Here is a 24,349-nt window from a genome sequence, read left to right as displayed (position 1 = left end):
GACAGGTAATGGGCCATGTTCCTTGTCTCTTTCTGTCACCTAGAGGCTCATCCTAGAATAACGCTAGTTTTATTTGTTAGTTTCTCCAGGCATCTCCATTCTACCTGCTGATTTCTGGGGTTTGTTTTATTTCTTATTTTATGCAATGGGTGCATGGATGTGTGTCTGTGTGCATGCGGGCGCAGTACCTATGCAGCCCAACAGATAGAGCGAGCACAGCATCAGATGCCCTGAAACTGGAGATACAGGTGACTGTCAGCCACTATATTGGTGCTGGGAACTGATTCTGAGACTTCTGCAAGACCAGTCAGTGCTTTTAACAACTGAGCCATCTCTCTAGCCCCTACCTGCTGGTTTTTATTATTGAATTTTACCTGTAGAATTTGCAGATTCTTGGAACAAAAGCATCTTGTTATTAAAATTTCCTAACTCAATGGGCATTTAAACATATAAATAATTGTTACATGTACCGTAAATCTACTTGTCAAAGTTTAACTTCCTAAAAGCCACACAGTTTAAAATTTTTTTAATTTTCTTTTCTTCAGAATGAAGACAATACCTTTTGGAGGAGTTTTGAGCAAGTGTGCATGAACTCTGGGCACCAAAGGCTTCAGATATAAGGATCCTGACCCATTCTGAAATGCTTGTTTGGGAGGTTTCTCTTCATATTTGATGACAGCATTACCACCTATAACAAAACAGGAAAGTATATATATTTAATACATAAACACATGTCTCCCATATTTATTCCAAAGAGACTACAATATGACAACAATTACTGAGTGTCAAGATTTCAGACACAGTTTCTGGCCTAAAGTATGCGAAATAAATGCTGTCCCCAGAATGCAAAGACATATGTTTCATTTTGTTTCCTCATATAGTCAAAGTTTATGCACATTTCCGGCTTGGTTTTCATCTCAGATAGAAGGTGGAAGATGGTGACCCATACTGCGTAACAAACACAACCTAATGTATACACAAGAAAGTATCCCTCTCCGTGAAGACCATACAGACTATAAGTAGCGGATGTTTGAAAAAAAATAGCAGACAAAATCCTCAGTGGCTTCAAGGACTTGAACTGGTCTCCAAAGAAGCTGCATTGAGAAGTCAGACTGCCAGCATCCACCCCGTTACAAAGGTATACAGCCTCAAAGTGAAATAAAAACATAGACTCTCACCTACGTAGTGAAAATCATCTATATGAAAACAAAATCTCTTCTCCACTTACAGTCCTGACCTTTTATTTTCTCGAAGAAATTGTTAATACATAATTCTAGGCATCCAGTTTTATTCTACCACTCAACACGTAAGTCATAACTTTTTTCGAGGATAGAATGTTCCACATGAATGTGTGTCACCTGGTGCAGGAGCCCTGTTAGCATCTCTGTATCATTTCAGTTTTAGTATACGCACTGTGAAGCAGGATTGGTTACTGACTTTGACCCTTTTCCTGATATTCTAGGAAAGGGTGATTCTTTTCTCTTGCTCACAAACAAATTATTAATGTGAAGTCAACAAGAAGTTTTTCAGTAGGCGGAATGACCTCAACCCCCACCAATAGTGCGCACACACGTCAGATGCTCTCCAGGTCCTCCACACGATATCTGTACACTGAGCCATCTGTAAGCTCACCCTATGCCCAGATAACATTCCTAATATTAGATCGGAACCAACCCACCCTCCCGCTGGCAAGCTTCTGTCCGGTATCTGTCCTGCTTTCCAATTCTCACTTTGCCCAGAACCTACAGAGTGGAACTTTTCAAACTTGGCAGGATGCTAATGGACAAGGTGGTATATCATTCAGTATAACATTCTAAAGGACACACGGTGGGCGGGGAGAGGGGCAGCACCAATATTTCACAACAAGTGGGCACTGGATTTCAGTAGGTGCTCAACTGACTTGAATCCAATCAGAAGTCCCTTTTGTTATAACAACTGGATTTCAGACTTGCTTTTATCTTGGAGCAACTTGGGTTCCACTCAGCAGCAAATTAAACCACTTGCTCCAACTCTGAACAAAATTCAGTTCAATTTATGAACAGGAGATAAGATTTTCTACAGTGCTGGATGCATGCTTCACCTTTCTGAGATTTAGGCACAAAGATCCTCTGCTTACAAAACTACCTGAAGGAATTTCTCACTGAAGCGAAGGACATGATTCTTATGAGGCCCGAGACCCCTGACTGCTGGCCTCACAGAACAGTAGACACTGTTCTGGAAATAAAACTAGCTTGGTGCTAACTCCCGAAGGCTCACTATGACAACAGATCTAGCATCAGATTCAGTCAAATCTGGAACACAACAGAGTCAAAATTCATGTCAACAACAAAATATACTGGTCGCAATAACAAACATATATGTCAACATTCTTATACATATTTACACGTTTATATACATCTGTATGGCAAATATTCACATTCCATGATTATCCATTGTCTGAGCACTAACTTTACCAGATGGAATAAGCCAAACATACTTGCACGACCTAACATGTAAGTATTCTCTCAATTTTTCAAGTCCTTTACTGTTGGCTGGCACATTGCTTCTCAATAAATTCCAACCTGGAAGGTTAAGTGCTATTCTGAGGCAGGAGGCCCTTAAAGTGTGTCTTCTACCTTCTATTCAGTTCCTAGCACGGTAATTAGAATAGTTTCTAATGATCTTCTCATCCAGAGCTGTCCTATTTTAATGCCCTCCTTTGTCAGAAGTGTTTGCTTATGCTACAACAGACTTTTCTGGAATCCTTATTTTCATTTCCCCAGCCCTCAGTCTACTGAGTTCAAGTAGACTCAGAAGTGAAGACCACAGAACCTAAAAAGAGAAGGCAGTGATTGTTTCATAAAAATCTAAGCAGATGCAGCCATCATCCTGCTAGCAAAGAGCTTCTCACTGGTCCCGGGGTTGACTTGCGAACTAGCATTTCTTACTACACCCTGGCATCTAAGTTGAAATGAGTTTTTGTTTTCTTGAACAACATGTATCGGCACAGAGAAAACACTTTGCTCTTTTCTGGAATTCTTTGTGAATCAGCTTAATGTTCTCCACTGTCGCAAGTTGTCTGCCAACCTTCGCTTGAAATCAAATCACTCAAGTCCAAGCTTCGAACGTTCAAAAGCAAAACTCATTCAACTTTGTAATTACAAGACTGTCTCATACACACCATACAAAAGATACTAAAAGAGAACAAAGATTAATAGAAGGGTGTGCACACTAACATGTCTTTTGACCTGGAGTCAGTGCCACACACTGCCCAGCTCGATCCTTTGCCTGTGTCAGACATCACTAGTCAAACGCCAACCTTTTTCTCTGAACCTGGAGGAAGCCTGAGAATGGATCAACTCTATAGGTTCTTATCAACTTTCTAGTATTGGCAATACTCACTAACCATTCTTGCCACAAGAAAAGCAAAACTGAGGATCGGGAAGAGTCATCCTTCTGCCCACTTGGTCAGCTGAGCGAAACAAAGTGTTTTTCTTCCAAATGATGTGGCATCATCATAGTGCAGTGAAGAAAAGAAACCAGAGGCATGCTGCTGGAAGGATGCTGAGGACGGTCCAGCACTTCCCACTCATCAGATTCAAGAACTGATGCAAAACAATGATTGTACAACCCACCATGAGTCAATAGAAACTAGAACGAGTCCCAGGTGAGTACCCACTGCTATAGATCACTTCCTGTCAGCCAGGCTGCCACCAGGGTAGAAGAGAGAGTGGCCCATTTCTTTATTTAATCCTTCTGATCTATTACTGAGAGAGTGCAAATAGCTTTAGTGTGCATCTCTGCCGTTGCCCCACACCATCTGCCTCTCAAAAATAAACATGCTTTTGTAGCCAAAGGGAAAGAGGAAGGAAATCTCTTGTCTTCATAGTCCTGTTCATGTGGCAAAACTTTCTCAAGACCTACTTCCAAATTGCACAACGGTCTGTTGCATTTGTTATAGAAAACTACTGTGTAATCTTTACACTAACATCCAAAGGAGGTCATTATTTTTTTGCTTTAATTTTTTTCTATGAACTCATTAAACAACAAAAACAAACAAACAAAAACATTGCTAAACTCCCAGATACGAAAAAGTTCCTTATACCTCTTCATTCAACCCACTTATAACTTACATCATTTCTAAAGATCCCCAAGGACCAAGGACCAAGGACCAAGGACCAGATGCCAGTTTCCCAACAACACTATGCTTCTCTGTGAAGTTCTTAACTGATGCCACTAACAACACATCCCAAAGAGAAAGCAAGCAAAGGAAGCGAGCACCACCCTGGAAAAGGCCCCAGTGCTGAAGCTGGCTAGAGTCACGATCTCCAGCAAAGATTAATTTCTCTTCTAACGTGACCCACCCCCCTCCCCATATCAGCAGCAAGACAATTTTGGCTGAAGGATTTTTTTTCATATTTTAAGGTAGCTTTTTTAAAGCACATATACATTTAAAACTTTTGTATGAGTCATATATTAATTGTAACTAAAAAAGACAACTAACAAATCTCATGCTTTCATTTAAATTCTAAGCATTTTTCTACATTTGCACAACTGCCAGTTACATATGCAAAACCTACAAAAATTAAATCAAACAGTCTTTGGTAATAGGATAAAATCATACCAAGAATCCTGATAAGCTAAACTATAATGTAAGTCCCCAGACACAGAAAACACACAATAAAATTCGTTCCCCACAAACCCTTTCCCATCTTAAACATGCATACATACAACCAAGAAACAGTCCAGTCAATATAAATTCCAAGTCACAAAGCTAACAACCAAGAGGTCCTAAAATCAATTTATTTAATAAAAATTAAAGCATGCTTACAAAGCAAAGAACCAAATGAGAAATCGTCGACCTACTTCTTTTCCTAGTAAGCGTGGCTAACAAAGGGATTATACAAAGGCTGTAGGATCCCACGACCAGCAGTGCCAATAAGGTCGCATCGTACTGCTTCTCTGAGCCAGCCGGGGGTGTGAGGGTAGAATTGATAAAGCTCTTTGAAGAAATATCAGTTTCTGTACAACTGCGAAATCCTCCGGGTATAGTCATTTAAAAGGATCGAAGCCAGCTCAGGCAAGGAGAGCCGCAGCCATGTTCACGCTCGCATCCCTCATGCCTGCGCTCGGTGAATTAGGATGGGGAGGGGGAGAACTGTAAGCTGCCAGGCACTACACGGAACAGATTAAACAGGCTAGCAAATCAGACTAAGAAAGGGACGCGCTGATGTGAATGCTTAATCTGTACGGGGGACACGCGGCCCCTAGACGGGCTCTGTGGGTGCATGGGAAGTCCTTTTGTTACAGGACAAAAAGGAAAGACAAAAGCATTTCGCAGCCTCCTTGGGAGGGTCAGACATGCTAGTCCTGGGTGGACGGTGGCCAAACCAACATGGCTGTTCAGTGGAAAATGCTGGGGATGATATTAAGGAATGTGTCTGCCCCAAGCGTCATGAAGTCCGCTGTTATGGCTTTTAGAACTCGTTGGTGAATCTGACTGGATAGTTTGTTTTTTAAAATTTCAACTGTAGGACAAAGAAGTCTACATGGGAGACTACTGTAGAATAATATACATGTGAGTCACCTTTTCACATTCACAGAGAATTAACTGTTGTATGCAACCCCTCTGGGCTTTGCCCCACCATTTTAAAATCTCAAACAATAGACAGACAATACTCCTGTTTAAGTAATCTATTCTAGCGTTTGTCAAGAGCCGCCATGCAGCTCCTTACAAGCCTATGAGACCAGCTGCTGCATTAAGGGACCTGTTTGAAACGTGTCCGCTGTCGTTAACTCAATGCCTATTGTCCACACACCATTCTGCCACATACTTGCTGTGTGACTTTGGACCTGTAATGCAATCTCTGAGCCTCTATTATGTCCCCTAGAAAACCAAAGTAATAACCAAAGGTATTGGGGTGCAAGAGGAAAATAGTGAATCGTTTATGGTAACCATGTGATGCTGTTCAGCACACAAGGGGTTCAACGACTTTGGTCCAATTTCTTCACCACCACCCCAACAAAAAAAAGACATGGATTTGTTGCTAAAACAAAAGAGCTTTCATTTCCGACACCTCCTCACAAACATACACACTATCTTTCTCATCTGTTATTAATAATGAAATGATGACATTTCTCTGTATCCTGCAAGCGTCCCCCACCCCCCACCCCCATACCCACTGTGACCCTGGGCACAGCAGGCCCTCCAAAAGCTGTCTTAACTAAATCACGAACTGTTTTGTGAGGAAATTTAAGGGGAAAAGAGAAAAAAGCACAAGGAGAAAAAACAAAAAGCACTTTTCTGAATACAGCTTCTGAATGAAGGCGAGCTTGGCTTGTTTGCCCACTTGACAGGCAGAAAACAGAATTTACAGAAACTTTGAATATTCCCCTGAGTTTCAACGATTTACGATAGAGCTTAAAGATGAACAATCTGTGCCTCACTTGGAACTGGCATCTAAAGTAAGCGATTACAAAGCACTTCTCCAAGACGGTCTTTCACAAACCAAACAAACCACGGTGATGGTTTTTCCGCTTTCCAGTTGGACCACAAGAGCCCCAGCTGCTATTCTTTTGCGAACAGCCCCACGCAATCACATCAATTCGAATAACACACTTTAAGATCCCTTATACAGCAGGTCCCATGGACCTGTAGCCATTGCAGTGTCTCCTGGACGCTCATCCCAAGAAATCTGTTACTAAGAACTTGTCTTTCTGTCAGACTTTGAGCAATTACTAACAATTAATGTGCAAACTTCCCTCTAAGCGACAGACACAAAAGCAATTTGCTGTAGCCCGTTAGCTTTGCCTGCGACAGCTGTCTCAACAACCCACAAAGTGTGACATTAGTCTGACTTACAATTATGACTGTGGGCACTCAGATCCTCATGGGTGCTGGCCACTGACCAGGAGCTTCCTGTCCTGTGCATCGAAGATGCTTTGGGGGATAGGAAGTGGTCTAGGCGAATTCACCCCAGAAGGCTGTGCGGCTTTCAAACACAGAAGTTTTCCTTGGAATTTAAAAAAAACAAAACGATTTGCTACTGCTATCCACTGTGAAAGCTGGGGCTTGAACACTCAAACTTCTACGTGGACTACGGAGTCAGGATGCAGAATGAACGCAACACCACGCTGCTTCAGAGGAGAAGGGGAAGCTTTGCACACACTTACTTCCTTTGAATTATTCAGGAGCAGAAGACAGAAGCAATTAGGCTACGAGAAAAGTGGCTGAAAGCCTCTAACCTGGAGCAACACACACAGCTTCTCTCAAGTGAAGACACCAGAAGAACCATTCAGGAAGGAGACTTGTGGCAAAATTCTGATCAAAGCAGAAATGAACTGACACGCTGCTCCTCGTCTTCACATTAAGACAAGCAAGCTGCCCCGTGCACACGTGAGGTAGCCATAATAAAAGAGAAACATGAAAATTTAAAAGCACTCAAAACAGAAACAAAAATGCAGTTGGGGAAATTTTCTATTAAATAAAAATGCCTAGAGTTGAGCAGCAGGTGGCGCACGCTCACCCTTTTTTCATCTTTACAGTTCATTTGTTAAACAACGTCCAGTGTCTTTCACGGAAATTTCTAACAGTGTGGCTGGAAAAGGCTTCCAGCTCCCCTGCGGGATGGTCACACGACCTAAACACGCGCTTCCCAAACTGCTCTTTAGTCAGAACTCTTCACACACACACACTCGCTCTCTTGGAAGTCAATTCCACACACTTATTCTCTACTCAAAGACTTACATGAGAATGAACTTAAATTCTCAAGCTCTACCCTACCCCACCCTCCTTCTGAATCCCAACCCCAATCACACGAATTCCTTATTGTGTTTCAACTTGGACACTCTCTGGCTTATTCATGCTAATTTCCTCTTCATTTCCTTTTCATTATACAATCATCAGAATACTGGTGTCGCGTTTTCCCCATATGTTCTGGCACCAAGTCTCTTAATGCTATCCATGCTGGTAGCATCACAGGCCTAAAGAGTATCAAGGGTTGGAAAGACCTTTAATGAAAATGATGGTATCGTATTTTATCAATGGCATAGAAGGTACTGATGCCAGAATGTGTTTGCTGGCTTGTCTTAGCAACAGAGCACCTGTCGAGTGTGTGTGAGGCCCTGGGTTCAATGCCCAGTACCTTTACATTTTCATTAAATCTGAGCTGCGTTGTTGAGAAACATGGCTTCTCCACAAAGGTTTCCCGCCAGTCGCCCTCCCCCAACACCACGCTCATGCCTCATACTTGCTTCTTGAGCATATTCTAGACTAGTCTCTGAGGTCGGAGAACAGATGCCTTCCAGGTTCAACTCTGTCCCTTGACCTTTACAAAGCAAGGGGTAGAGAGTGAGCTGCAAATCAGTTTTCTTTCCACGCCAGGGGTGAAGGTCTAATTTTGTTAATACACACTCTCACCATTGACACTGAGGCACTAAAAGTCACCATTTTTATAAGGCAAACTGACTCTTAACTCTATTAATTAAATAAAATTCCTTCCTAACAGTTACAGCACACGTGTACACATTCAAGCACCCACCCAGCTATTTTTTTTTTTTAGAAATTGTTTTCATTTGCTTTTAGAGAAATGGAAAAGTAGATCTTGAAAATATAAATCTACCTAATTATGGCCCCATTAGCAAAGCATTCTGACAGAATCATCTCCAGAAACAATGCTCAGGGTGGGGCAAACAGATCAAACTTTCTGAACCACAGCTACTGTGTAGCTGAGGCCAAACAAGCCCTGAAGATGAAGGATCCTCACAAAGGCAGCAGGTTTGCAGACCTTGCCTAGCTGGCCTCAGAAGGCCTACATTATCCTCACTCTAACCCACAGCCCACCCAGAAGCACACTGCCCACTCACAGTCACCATCCCCTGGCCTGCCTCGAGCCACTTGCATTAGGAAGATTCTAAGGGAATCCTTGATCCGTCCACCCACCCAGTCTTCTCCCTTCTACCAATTTCCTCAAAGGCTTAACTTTGAAAGGCAGAGTCTTGCTAAGTCACCCAGCTTCCTGGGCTCAAGTAATCCTCCTGTTTCAGCTTCCAGAACACTTGGACAGCAGACATGGGCCTCTATACCTGGTTTCCAAATATGTGTATACATACACACACTTGAACAGAAGGTGTGTGTACACAAGCATGCATGCACAAGGAAGCTAGAGGGCAACCGTGGACTGCATTCCTCAGGGCTGTTCCCCATGACTTTTTTTTTTTTAGTAAATTTTATTAAATTATAAAAGTTTCCATTTCCGCCCCCCCTCCCAACACCCTCCCACTCCCCCCACTCCCCCCCTCCTTCCCCTCCGTCCCCCAGGGCAGTCAGGGTTTCCTGCCCTGTGGGAAGCTCCAGCGAAAACCCATGACTTTTTGAGACAGGGTCTCTCTCTCGTTGACCTAGCATTTGTCAGTTAGGTTAAGCTGATTGGTTGGTGAGCCCCAGGGCTATCTCCCGTCTCCCTTCTCCAGCCTGGCTTCTTTATGCAGATGCTAGGGATCAAACATAGGTGCTCATGCTTGCAGGGCAAATGCTTTACCGTCTCTCCAGCCTCCCCAAGTCACACTTCTAATGCTGGGACTAATCCTGGTAATGTAGTGTTATGTTGTCACTTCATAAAAGCAACTTAGATGAGCGAACAGCTTGCTTGTACCACGTGTCTGATCGGGTGCAGTGAGTCTGGTGCCTAACCATCATCCCTGTGCTGTACCAAGGGGAAGCAGATCCCAGTTAAAGGAAAAAGAACCAGCATCAGAGGTAGACGAGTTCAAAGCTGAGCCTGAGCTGTGAGGAGAAAGAGCCCACACAAAACATGACCACAGAACAGGCATTGCTTCCCCAGCACTCCTGCTACTTCCACTGGGTGCTAAGGGGAGTCTGAGAGGGATGGTTAGAGAAATAACAAAGCGTATGCACCACGGATACTACAGAAAGGTGCTTGGTGACACTGAGTAAAATGGGAAGCCTATGTACCAAAGTTTTCAAAATTTTATATCAAAATCACTTTATTCTAATTACACACAAAAATAGCACATAGCTGCTGGTTTAAGTTAACCACATAAACATATGCTCGCCCAGTCCCGAACTCTATAGATCCATGTGGATTTCTACAGTCAGAACAGCGATTCTGACACAAATGGAGCGCTGTCCAGGGCTTGAGATTTTCACTATTAATTACACTTCTATAAACATATCCACCATGAAAAAAGACAAAATGAAATTGGAAAAACATAGTTTTATGCTCTCTGATGACTCAAGTCCTTTAGCCTGTGTTGTATTCTTCATCATTTAACAGGGCTTGCTTGTTCTCCCTTATACATGCTATAACATATGCATACTTGAGCTATTTACACATATACATGTAAGCATACATATATGCACTGTAGGCTAGGATCTGCACACGGAGAAGACATGACTCTTTTCTTTGAATTTCAGTGACCTCAATATATTTTGCAACTCCATCCATTCACTCTTTATAGATGAATAATATTCTATTTTGTAGATGTAGCATATTCCTGTTATCCATCTGTTGATAGACATATAGAGCTGATTTGTTTGCCTTGCTGTCTGAGAGGCACTATCACATGGAATCTAGTACCTTGGTGATGGGGTGTGGATTTCTCCAAGTATATGCCCAGGAATGGAATACTTGGGTCATAGTGTATTTGTTTTTATTCTCAGGAGCTGAAAAACTGATTCCCAAAGAACGTATTGTTGTGTGTTCCCCCCAGAAATGAGTAAGGGCCCCTCTTTCCCCACATCTGCACCCACACTTGTCAGATTGCTTGATGCCCGCCATTCTGACTGGAGGAAGGTTGTTTCTTACAGGAATTTTAGTTCACAGTTCTCTGATGACTAGGGATATTAACACTCAATAGTGATTAGTCATCTGTGTGTCTTCTATTGAGACATGTCTGTTCTACTGGAATATCTATTGATTGGCAAGTTTATTTCCTCGGTGTTTACTCTTTGCGGTTTGGGGATAGAAGTTGCCTGTCTGGAGTATAAATTGGTAAAGATGTTCTTGCATTTTGTGTGATGTTTGTCTAGCTTTGTCTGTGCACAAACTTTTTAATTTCAAGAAATCCCACTTGCTGATACCTGGAGCTAGTTCCTGCATCGCTGAGTTCAGTTCAGAAATGGTTGCCTACTCTGTGTCTTGGGGAATGTTTGCTGGTTCCCTCTTGCAGCTTCAGGTTTTAAATTGAGACCTCAGATCTACTGTGAAAGGTAGGAATCTAATTTCATTCTTCTGTAGGTAGATATCACAGATAAGTGAGCCCCATTTGCTGAAAGGCTTTATCCCACTGCATAGTTTTCTGCCTCCTTTGTCAACAATTAGGTTCCATCCTCTGTTTATTTTCAGATCCTCATTCCATTCTATTGGTCTAAGAGCTAAGAGCATGCTTGTATACCGGGCTGTCTTTGCGCACTATCTCTGTGTCTAATTTGAGGTTAGCTATTGTGATAGCTCCAGCCACGTTCCTTTCACCTTCAGATTGTGTTGGCTATATGTAGACTTTTTTAGTTCCATATGAATTAGGACTACTTAATTCTTTTTTCTTCCCCTGACATAGTTTCTCTGTATAGCTTTGGCACCTATCCTGAAACTCACTTTGTAGACTAGGATGTCCTCAAACTCAGAGATCTGCTTGCCTGTGCCTCCCAAGTGCTGGGATTAAAGGCGTGCACCACCACCACCCAGCATGACTGTTTAATTCTTAATCTGTGAAAATATGATGTTGGAATTTTGGTGGATATTGTAATAAACATATATTAATTTTTATAATATAGCCATTTTAATCATATTAATTCTTCCAGTTCAGGAGTATGAAAGAAGATAATAATCACACATAAAATTTAAACTATATAATGAAACAATTATAGAAAAAAATCCTGCATTATGGTGGGGTTATCATGGGGTATAGCAAAATGAAGTGTACTGGAAAAGAGAAAGCCAAGTGTAAGAAAATTTCCCTTCCTTCATCATTAATGCTTAAACATTTATTTGTAATGAATTTTCTTTGGATGATGAACACAGATAATATTAAAAAATAAACACTGAAGCCAATGCGGCTGCTTTCAAACATATGGCACCCAATACAAAATAGATCCCACAACCAAGAAAGGAAGAACTGTATGGACAAGGTTGCAGTACCTATTTCACTGCAGCTCATCTGCAAAGAGTAGCAGGTCGCCATTTCCTTTTATTTCACTAAAGAAAGAAACCAAGTCAATGCCTTCATTCGTATCTTTTATATGATTATTATTAAGACAGCCACTTTACTACTGGAAAATTCATGATTCCAGAATGAATACGTTTCCTAGGGCGGGAAATGAAAGCTAAAGAATGGACTCCTGAATGGCCCTCCTTTGTCCTGCTACTTCTATTAAATATTTTATTCTCCGAGAGAAGGCCCTGAGGCCTTCATGGGGGCATTGCCAGTCTCCCAGCCCTGATCCAGCCTACTCTAAGGAACAGCCTGGGAAAGGTAGGCGAGTCCACACTGTAAGAGAAACACCTTCAAAGGAAAAGGAATGATAGTAATTTCCAGAACCACAAACATCTACCAGCCAAGGTAATTTCTACCAACCAGACATGACAAACAGATTCAATACTTCGTTGAGAGACTATTCAGCATTGAACAGCATTTGAGTCTCAGTTCATGTTTGATAAAATGTACAGCTTTTGTGGATAAGATTCAGAGAGAGAGAGAGAGAGAGAGAGAGAGAGAGAGAGAGAGAGAGAGAGAGAGAGAGGAGAGAGGAGAGAGAGAGAGAGAATGAAAATCAACTACAGTGTTACTTACAGTAGGTAACACAGACCATTTTTAAAGGAACTGGGCAATGGATTCACATGGAGCATATGTTACAAGCATTTACTTGCTTAGCTGGGAAGATTAACTGCACACAGTCACAAAGCACAGGAATTTGCACCAGAAACTTCTGACACCTTACTACAGAAACTAAAAGTTTGCAAAAGAAAGCGCCAACCAGAAAAGTCACCGTGCTCTGTGAGGTGGCACACAGTGCTAGGCAGTGACTATCTTAGCGGGAACACAGACGACACAGACAAAGGAAAAGACAGGGGCGTAGGAGAGGCAGGTGTTCTACAATTGGGAGACACAACACCACACACCAGGCAGGGACTTCAACACTGAGTTGGAGTAGTGAATATCGTGGGAAGAGGGGAAGCGGAGGATTGGAAGAAGAATGAGATCATGTGGAGTCGTGGAGTGCAGAACTGTCCAAAGCAAAGAGTAGAAATACAGGGCGCGAATCAGGAGGCTGGCGCACCAGCCAGAGCAGAAGGTCTGGGTAAGATGACTGCGGTCACCTGGTAACACAGAAGCGTTAACGAGACAGGCAATCAGCAGTAAGATAAAGAGCCAAATTAACGCGGGGTTAAAATACAAACAATAACTTCTTTACAGCTATGGCTATAATTTCAGCTCTTTACATGCCACTACATAAAAAGAACTTTGTAGTAATTATCTACAGTAACTAGGAATTAGGAAATTAACGTAAAACCCAAAGCAATAACAAATAATGAGTTATAGTCGAAATAAATTACATAGCTTCTTGTTCACTTGCGTTAAACTCCAATGGTCCAAATGCTTTCACTAGCAAGGTACATTTAATAAATTAGCTTCATTGGATAGTACTGTGATATTAAATACTCTCTAAATAAAACCAACAATCTGCTTATAAAATAAACACTGAACAACAGCTTTTGTGTATGGCAGGAAAGAATGTTTTAAATGGTCTTTTAGCAGCGAAAGTCACACACATGGACAAACGTACACACATACCCTGTCCCTCCTGGGAAATCCATTTAAAAGGTAGATATGAATGTGAATATGTGCTAACTTTTTCCTGAATTAAACTTAAAGTTCCATGTCATTTTTAACATCATCCCTGTGACCTACTTTAAAGGAAGACACTGAGAAAATTCTAATTAAGATCCAAATAGCTTAAAAGTTCTGGAAGAAAAAAAAATAATGAAAACTACAAAACATCCCAGCAATTAAATTTGAAAATGGGCAAAGGACAGAGATGTCTCCAAAGGAGATACGCCGATGACCAACGGGAGCGTGTCGAGATGAAAGCTCCTCACCATGCCTTGCCATTCATTGGTGAAATGCAAATCCAAACAATGAGCTACCAGCTCAAACCCACACTAAGATGACCCGTGTAAAACAAGCAAACATCGATGAGCAGCCAGAGTTACTAGAGCCTTGAGCATTGCCGTTGTGAAGGCAAAGTAGGTAGCCACTGCTCAAGGCAGCGGGGGAGTGCCTCCAATAACTACATCTATTTACCGTATCTCCCAGCCATCCCATGTCCAGATGTAACCCAGAGGAGCTGAAAGCGGGGTGTGTGATAGGTGTAAACACCCACGCTAGCAGTAGCAACAGCCACAGTAACCCAAGGGTGGAAGACACCAAAGTGTTGATGGGCAGATCAACAAACCACAGTGTGGATAGATAGATATATGAAGGGTTGTTATTCATCCTTAGGAAGGAAATGTTGACACGGCCACATGAATTAAGTTGAAGACATGATGCGAAGTCACGTTAAGTCAATCAACAGAGGGAAACTGCTGCATGGTTTGTCTTCTAGGAGCTTCAACAGAACAAAGTCATAGAGACAGAAAGAACAGGCACAACTGCCAAGGGCTGCGAGAAAGGGACACTTCGGTAATAGGGTTTGAATTTTTAATGGATTAATTAGGGCAGATAAATGCTTGAGAAATGGGAATGGTGGCTCCACAACACTGTACTTAATGTAACAAAATCTGTACAGGTAAACCAGGTGGTGGTGGCTAACGCCTAATTTAATCCCAGCACTCGGAAGGCAGAGGCAGGTGGAGCTCTGTGAGTTCGAGGCCACACTGGTCTACAAGAGCTAGCTCCAGAACAGGCTCCAAAGCTACAGAGAAACCCTGTCTCTAAAAACCAAAACAAAACAAAACAAAAAATCTATACAGGTGACATTGGTGAGAATGGCAAATTCTATTATGCAAAGTATTTTAATTATGATTCTTTAAAGGTCAGAAGCAAAGCTTTCTATTTTAATACAGAGCTATGTAGACAGATTTGTAAAGTTGCATACAAACCTCAGAACGAAACTTCAAAATAGAAGAGAATTTCTATACAAAAACAAAAATACTTATTTGTATTGAGATATTCAAACAAACTAAAAAGTGAGCTGTGGTATGTGGTAAAAAGACTCCATCTAGAGGCCAGTGGCTTAATTCAATTCCAGCTCCACCACACACCAGCTGGGGACAGGCTACTGAGCCTCTCTGGGCTTCTACTTCCTCTGTGTAGAGTGGGTGATAACAGCCAAGTGGTGGTGGCTGGCACCTTAAATCCCAGCACTGGGGAAGATACGGGCAGACAGATCTCCAAATTAGAGGCCACCCTGGTCTACAGAGCTAATTTCCAGGATAGCTAAGGCTATACAGGTAAACCCTGTCTCTTGAAAAGAAAAGGAAAAAAGAAAGGTTAACTACAGCTGCAATTACCTCGCAGGTTCTCATGAGCAACAAACGACTTAGAACTGTAGCTAGCAAAGACTGCCCTGCAAATACTAGCTCCTTGATCTGATTGGTCACCCACATGCATTATGTAGAAAAGCAAAATATTTTAAATGAAACTATAAAATGATTTATAATGATTTACTTTATAAAAATGATAACTGAATATGTCATTTTCCTGTATAAGATGAAGGTCTCAATATATATAGAAATAAGCAAACTAAAAGGAAACTTCTGACAATGTAAAAAAAAAAAACCTTAAAAATCTAGTATAAAGTAAATGGACAAGTGGCAGCACCAACTCAGTTCAAATTATTTGCTCCAAATTACAAATAAACTAAAGTTCTATGGGCAAGTAAAGTCAAGACAATATTTTATGGTTGTACCCCCAGCTCTAATACCTTTCCTGGCTCCCCAACTGCCACTCTTACTGTCTATCTCTGGTGTTCCCACAGAGAAAACATCTAAAACTGAACACTTGCTTTCCTGACCTCTGCGGATGTAAGGAGTGATGATCATCTCTGGCTGAGTTCTGAGAAGCGTGTTGTCAGGAAATATGTCTCCTCCCTGATAAACACCGACAGGCGTGTGAAGACAAAGCCACTACCCTGGGACACTGCCCTTGGCTTCCAGCCTTTGAGAACAGTAGCCAGAGTTTGTGGCATGTGGAACTTTTGGCGGCCATGTTTTAACTGATTTTTGTCACTAATACACTGAGCAGAAGGGGAGGAAGGACAAGAAAGCAAGAGACGGACGACATCACTTAACCACTAAACCGGAAATGGCCTTCCTCTGGGCTTCCCGTCAAATAGATGCACAAACCTGTGTTTCTTGTCCATTGTCACCTGCTTCAAGTTGCTCTTACCTGCCCTATTACCCTGTCAGTAGTGTTAGATGTGGGTAACTGATCTGCTGCTGCCAGTTCTGACTGGCTTCGCGCCTCCATCCCTAGCTGTCCCTTCTTGACCTCTTCGTGATTTCCCCTCATCCTTACTCTTTTCAGCCTAAAAGGACCAGACAGGAGTCCTGGACCAAGTCACTTCCCACACTTAGTGTCCTGGTCTCCTCCTCCAGCGTGCTGCTTTCACATACTATCTACAGGTTTCTGAATCCCAGATGTGTATCCCTAAACCAAAGTCTTTTGGATCGCACATGCAAAGCTGCTACCCCATACCTGGCTTCTATCTAGTATTTACCTCAACTCAGTGTCTCTAAAACGGAGTTCCTGATTTCCATTCTATCACCATCGTCCCTTCTACATCAGCTGAAAGGCGCTTCTATCTCTTCCCCATCGCTTATTCAGCCCTATCAAGGTCTCCTTCTAATAGCCACGCATCAGCATCAGCACATAGGCAGAACCTGCCACAACCCTGGTCCTAGAAAGCATCTTCTGCTGCAGCTCCAGCAACACCACTTCCTGCCCCGCTCCTAAACCCACTTGCACTCAGTCTATTCTCAACACAGTGAAACTATAAAGGTTTAAGTCACTAAGACTCAGAGCCAAAGTCCTTATGGTTTTTGAGACTACACATAACTCGACTCTGTATTCGCCAGCCTCCCCATTTCTTTGTTCCTCCTCGTGCCTCCAGTTCCTAGAACCCAGTGCTCAGGTGCCTGCTGCTGCTGTTCAGAGGCCTGGCTCCTTTAGTCCTTAACTCACAGCCCCGTGCCCACTACACTAAAATTTCATTCCCACCACGTGGACACGCACACCAGTGTGCACACACTTTTAGAAGTTTTTCTATCTTCTTAGATGATCAGTACCAAACGCACTATGGACTTTATTCATACACAGCCCATTTTAGACAGCATGGCAGAATGTCCAGGGCCCATTCTGATCTCATATTCACTGCCACTCTCTAGCACATGATAATTGAATTTACATGCGTTCAATAAATATTTGAGTACCAAGTTATAGATCGATTAAAATGCAATTTTACACCTGTCTAAATATGAATTTCGGGAAAGGAGCTGCAGAAACAACAAAATACTGGCAGGAGCTTTGGAAAACATTCTTCTGGCATCAGAGACGGTGCATAGACTTGCATAGTGTTTCTGAAGGACAACTTAATAAAACGATCCCAAAGCATTAACAACGTCCACACCCTTTGAGTCCACCTAAAGGAATGTATCCAGAAGCAGACTAGCTTATGTATATCTGTACAAAGTTCTTCTGTGTAGGACCATTTATTATAGCATGGTGAGGGAGATCTGGGAACCTCCCTAAATGCTCATAAACTCTCTAAAGCAGCAAGCATAGTCATTATGACTTGAACGAGCCCCCAAGAACACGTGTGTTGAAAACTTAATCATCGGTGCCGCGGAGTTGGGAGGAAAGCCTCTGAAGGAAATTGAGGCTGTGACAACTCGGGACTCAAGAAAGGAATAGTGTACCTTTGGGCTACGTGTCCACTGAGAGAGCAGGTTTGTTAAACAGGCAAGATTGAGATCCTCTTTCAGGTTTATTCTCACACTCCCTTGCCCCTGTGCATGGATGGCACCAGCACTGGATCCTTGGACTTCCCATTGTTGAGACTGCATGCCAAATTAATTTCTATCGTTTGCAAATGACACATCCTGTAGTGTTGTTACAGTACCATACTACAGACAGACAGCACATGCAGAAAATGAAGTCAATGAAAACAAAGCTACATAGAAACCCTGTCTCAGAGAGAGAGAGAGAGAGAGAGAGAGAGAGAGAGAGAGAGAGAGAGAGAGAGAGAGAGAACCATGTTACTAACAAAATTTAGAAATCTTAAATGGGGGGGGGGAATCTGCTGTTAAGCACACTTGTTTCTCTTCCAGATATCCTGAGTTCAAGTCCCAGAAGCCACAGGTAGCTCACGATTATCTACAGTGAGATCCAGTGCCCTCTGCTGACATCCAGGTGTGCATGCAGAAATAGTACTTAATAGATAATAAAGAAACCTTAAACGGTAGGCATTTCAAGTACCTTGTAAACAAAACTAATCCGATCTGACAGCTGATGGTTCACAATGGGATGTCTATTGGCCCTGTAAATCTGTCTATATCTGCATAGGAATACTAGCCATACATTCTGACACCAGAAAGTTATTGCGGTAGTAAACTGAAAGGAGGGTTTCTTTTCCCTCTCCTGGTTGTTCAGTTAAAATGTTACTTTTATAATAACCTACTATGATGGAAAGAGAAGAACTGAAAAGCTACCTAAATCGACTGATTAAAATTCAAAGCATTGGGGAAGTCAAGTCATGCTGGCTGCCTTTGCTGGAAAAACTGCAATGTTCTTTGTTACAGATCTGGTCCTGGTGAGTCCTCACTGGCCATGCACCTTCCTCTATTTCCAGCCTCTCTGTCCCGACCTAGTCCTTAACCTTTAAATTATCCTGCCTAGCTTTCCATCCGTGTGTATTCTTTCTATTTCTGGATTCTGTTTGTTGTTTGTTTGGTATGTTTGCTTTTTGAGACAGGGTCTATGTAGCTCAAACTTAGGGCAATCTGCAATCTGCCTGCCTCCACCTACCAAGGGCTACAAACAGGTAAAAATCACCACATCTACCCTTCTATGGGGTCTTAAACATTGGAAAACATCAGCGTCAATTAAGAGTGGTCTTCAGTCCAAGTAAGGGCATAAGCCAGAGGCTTGACACCCACAGTAGCTGTCTGTAGAAGTGATGTTACTCATCTTGACTGTTTGAACAACCCATCACCTTTCTTATTCATCTGGTAAGAATCACAATCTGTTCGATTCGCTAGGTTTGGATTATGCCGTTCAACTAGAAACCCTCCAGCTACCTGCTAATTCAATTACCATCCAGGACACAGGGCTTCATCTCCACTCTGTGCTTACATACTGTGAAGTGTGACTTCAGGATTTAGCCACAATAATGCTCTCCCAGGGTATTAGGAAGCTGTTCTCAGTGTAACCGGCACCACAAGCTTGAATTCAAGGGCAAGCTGACATTAGGAAGCCACAGCAGCACAGGTGAATCACCACGCAAGCAATCCCAAGCCTAAGAGGGGTAATTTGGCAGAGCAACAAGAACATCCACCAAGCAAGGTTCTCATGATGACTGGAATAGCGCAGAAGCGGGTGTTAAGGGCGGTGCCGTCGGTACCTGTCTCTGAGCACTTTCACCGAGTATCGGCTGGCTCAGAATGGGCATTAAACAAAAATAACTCCCTTAGTCACAGGCCTGGGAACCTGAGAGAACATTTAAAATTCAGAGCACAGTAAATAAAGAGTTGGAGAGTCCATCCTTCCTGAGCTTTCCAGAAAGAGAACCTTCCTATATCCACCAAGGAAGATGTCAGCATGTGACGCTTATGGGGAGAATCAAGAAAGGAATGCAGGAAAGGCCTGGGGCGTGGCTCAATAGGAAAGGCATTTGATTAGCACAAGGTCCTGGGGCAAGGGCAGCATCAAAACCACCAGCAAAGACAGCTTCCAGGCTCATTCGAAGCCAAGTTCATGGGCAGAACTACTTTGTGTAGGAAGCTTATTGAGACTTGAACATTGATCACAATCTTAGTGTATTTCCTTTCCTAGGGTTACAAAAAATATGAGTCAATTAAAACCCTTGGAAACTCTTGGGGGTGAATCATCTATGGCCATAAAAGTGAGCTGGAAAAATGGGTCAATGCTGTTCCTCACTTTCACTCATTCCGCCTCCCTTCGTTCTCCCTAATCTAACATCTGCACACTTCCTCGTTCCCTTTATTTCAAAGAGAAGCTCTTCTGGACGCAGCTGCACCTCCAGTCTCTCATTGTCTGACTGTTGCAATTATCTCATTGCTCTCATCCTCATTGGCTTTTCCCACAGGTTGGAGTAACCTCTATACATTGTATCATCTCTCATCAGAAACATGGACCCATCTTTTGAAGTAGTTTGTAGCCATTTATCTCCCGAAAACCTTTTCTTGTTCTCTTTTTAAATTTTGACTTATGACCTCTCCCTGTGTATATCCAACCATTGAACAAAGAAAGCTGTAGACATACCCTTGAGACCATTCTCCACCAAACAAATCAATCAGGAAGTCTGCAATATTTTAAACACACGCTATATTTTCGACTCCCTGGACCACTTAGGAGACTTGGGATTTGCATCAAGATGACTAGAACCCATCTGACGGCAGCTCCCTTGAAACAGAGGCTCTATGCTCACTGATCTGAACACATGTGCTAGTTCAGACCCTGGCCATACTATTCCCAGATAGGCTACAGCCTTTCAGAAGCCTTGGTGATGCCCGCAACCTCGCCTACTGACCCACTCTTTTGGATATACACAAAGATTAGCTCAAAAGCCCCCATTCTTCTCCAGTCTCCCTTTAGGCTGAGCTGGTTTCCTCACGGTACTGGAGAGACTCGGTGATTTGTCTAAGTCCCTGATCACCTGAAGCTAAAGGACACTTTAAAGGCCTATTATCTAACAGGTGTATTGTGCTGAGCACTGGAAATATAAAAATAACTCATTCCTGGCCCCTGGCCTATGGATGCCAGTTTGGCATCAGACGGACATGGAAGAAAATCAGCACCCAGCACAGCCCACAGTCTTGGCGGCCAGGACCTTCAGCTGAGAAGGCTCAGCTCAGACACGCGTCTCTGGTCCCCACCCCCAGTGCTGCAAAGATACTGACTTTTGTAGATACTGACTACAAATCACATTTGTAGTCTCAGTCTAATGAACTGCCCAGTACACAGCGGGTATTCCTTAATGGCTAAGTGACTGCACAGAGACACCCCATGAGTCACTCTATAGAGCAATCTCTGGAGTTTGCTTTATAGCCCCTCCAGAGCTGTGAACACACACACAAGAAAGCTTAGGATAGCGCCTGCCATACCCTAACACTCCCGAGCCCATCGGCTATGATTATTGTTGCAATAGAAGTCCTGGGACACGCTCTTATGTGCTGTAGTTACTGACAAATATAAGACTATCTGCTAGAGTGATAATTTCCAGATTTTAGTAACTATTAGACATGAGAAAATTTCTACTTCAACTATCTCTCTCAAACTCAGAAAAATACTGTAAGATCTTTAAAGATTTTTAAACGCTGAGTAAATGCAAGTGTTTATACAGGTCCAGAAGCTGCGCGAGTGAATGAGAAAGAAGAAAACCCACACTAACAGGCATGTCATGACGAGTTGTAGATGTACTACTATCTCAGAAGGGCTGTAAAAGAATGGGTTAGTAAGCCCACAATAAGCCAAATAAAAATAAAGGTTTACTCTCCCCAAGTGCGACTTCTCCCTCTCTAGAGTAAAACTGCAAGCTGTCTCTTGCATGCAGCCCTGATTCACTTCAAGACCTCACTCACCCAGAGAAGCATACTCTTACTAGCCCACATCAGCCCAACTGAAATGGACGGTGAGTGAATCTCTGTAGACGGCAGAACCGAGCACAGCACAAGGAGCCTCCTGGCTGAACACGGCCACTATGCTGGCAGTTTCCAACAGTCTTGAAGAAGAAGCCACGGTGCAGAAAACTGAGACGACCACTTTAAGTCCGGGGCCTAAAAAGGGCACAGTGTCTAAACTATTTAGCTAGGGACAGACAATTTCTAATTTGATCAAAAACCAATTCCAATGGTGTATCTTCAGAGTGACCTCACCAGGCTAAGCTCTGGTTTGAGTACCACCTCTGCCCTTCCCGGCTGTGAACCCCAGTTGTCGTTTAACTCAGCCGTGGAAGTTTTCTGGCTTGCACGTTGGAAATAAGCCTCAGAACACCATCGTGAGGGTGCACTAGTCAGAGGCCTAGAAACTGGCAGCCACTGAGTTGAGGGAGCTGATTATCATCAGCGTAATACTTGTTACGAAAATTTCCATGATTATCTAATCATACTTAATTGACTTCATTAACAAAAGAAAACAGAGCCGGGGAGCTAGTCCAGTGGCAGGTAGAGCACTTGCTTCGCCTGCTCAAGGCCCGACTGGCATTCCTGGGTTCAATCCTAGCACCTCCGCCAACAGCAACGCCCACAGTCAAAAGTGAAAGCACTCGAGTTTGACTTGTATTATTTTATATTCTGGCATCATATATACGTGTCCGTGTTGGGCAATGAAATGGAAGTACCGCAATAGCTTAACTGTGTTCTTTCTCATACGCTAAAGTTTTTGTTTGTTTGTTTTTGTTTTGTTTTTTAAGTGCTATTGGACTCTGGGTCTGACTTTCTGCTTAGTTTTCTGAAAGGATTCATTGACAACCCCACGTTGGCTGGGAGGCTGCTGCCACACACCTTCCCAACAGTAAATGTGGGAGATGGCAGTGACTGGTATCCATCTGGTTTCAGTTCGCCAATACACAAGCGCCTCATTGTACAGTAAAGGGCAAAGGCTCTCAGTGATCTGACGGCGCTCTGTTCTTGCTCCTGGAGTTCGGGTCTCTTTTTAGCTCACCTGTATTACATTTCCTCCCTCCACAACACCACCTCCCAATCTATGGTGACTCTCCAAACGAGTCCCAGTTACTAATTTTTAAACGTAATACTGCACAGCTGAGTTAGTCTTGTCTTATTTCAGCTAGCCAGAGCAAACACCTCAGGCCGGCTGACCCAAGCAAGAGGAATTTATTCTCTCTTTTTTTTTCTAGCAGCTGAGGCACCCCCAAGACCAAGTTCTCAGCTAAACTGACTCCAGCAAGAGTCTCTTTGTGGATTCAAGATGGCCCCTTTCTCAAGTACCTCACAAGGCTCCAGTGTTTCTTCTTCTTCCTATATGTCAAGTTTGAACTAGGGTCTCATCTTTCTGACTTCACTTAACTGCGAGATTCCTCACAGACCCTAGCTCCAAAGTTAGGGTTTCCACATTTAAATTTGGGGTGAGGCAAACATTCAGTCCACAGAAGTCTTCTAACCATACCAAAACAAAACTTAAAATTCAAACCCATAATAGTTATCATTACATTCAATTTTTTTCTATTCATATGTAGAAAACTGCCAAGTAACGGGGCATAGTGGCACATGCCTGTACCATCAGTACTTAAGGTAGAGGCAGGAGAATTGCTGCAAGTTCAGGGACAGCCTGAGAGAGATACACAGCAAGTTCCAGAACAGCCAGGGAAAAAGAGTCTCAAACCTTGTCTCAAAAATAATATGTGTGTGTGTGTATATGTGTACACACACATATATAGTTTTTTTAACTCTCACAACAAGCTCACCTGGGTTCAATTCCCAACACCCACATCAAATAAAAATAAATAAATCTTTAGACTAACACGTCCACATTTCTCTTAAGACACAATATACAAAACACATGGTAGAGGGACTTTTAAGAAGACTGATCCATTCCAAAAAGAATTCCATCAGTTTAAACAGACCCCAGTGGGATGCTAACTTCTGGAAGGCATGTGTAGTATGCAAGCAGCCAAGCCTCCCACAATCACCCCAGTAGCAGCCATTCCTCAGAAAAGTGGGCGAGTTCCAGATCATCCCTAGAAAAACAAGCTTGCCAAAGATGTTGGAGCCTAAGATTTTAAAATCCTTCCACTTGACAACCGTCCATGCCAAGGGAGGGGAAACGCATGCCAGGCCTGGCAGCTCAGGGGTGCCAGAATGAAACCAGAACACAGGACCCCTAACTACAGGCCAGGGAGCCAGCAACCACTGATCCACATGGCACCCAGTCCCAGGTGCTCCAAACATCAAAGCAGGAAGAGCGCACTCCATCTCCTGGCAAGGACCAGGAGCCCCATCAGGCAGCAGCAAAGAGGACCAGAACTCAGCTCTCCCTCCTGGAGACTCCCAGTGGTGACAATATAGAAATCAAGGACCACTGCTCCCCCCTCCTCCCTGGCACATTTTAGCTTCTCTATTCCCCCCTACACACACACACACACACACACACACAC

At 42.9% G+C, this 24,349-nt stretch overlaps 1 protein-coding gene across 4 annotated transcripts in view; it reads right to left on the bottom strand.

Annotated features, from left to right (window-relative positions):
• The window catches only part of Mtus1 (microtubule associated scaffold protein 1), a 140,115-nt gene that overhangs the window by 59,682 nt on the left and 56,084 nt on the right, over window positions 1–24,349 (bottom strand). For 3 of the 4 annotated variants that reach the window (XM_087901032.1, XM_087901031.1, XM_087901030.1), the window contains exon 4: window positions 560–688. In XM_087901032.1, coding sequence (XP_087757158.1) covers window positions 560–688 — 129 coding nt within the window. Of the gene's footprint in view, window positions 1–559; window positions 689–4,845; window positions 5,051–24,349 lie in introns of those variants that run through there. The other variant, XM_085680220.2, reaches the window with a different exon arrangement.

Source organism: Myodes glareolus, chromosome 23 (genome assembly GCF_982192425.1).
Source record: "Myodes glareolus chromosome 23, mMyoGla1.1, whole genome shotgun sequence".
In the NCBI taxonomy this organism is placed as follows: domain Eukaryota; kingdom Metazoa; phylum Chordata; class Mammalia; order Rodentia; family Cricetidae; genus Myodes; species Myodes glareolus.
The sequence above is the reverse complement of the archived record's forward strand: the minus strand, read 5'-3'. Positions and strand labels throughout refer to the sequence as shown.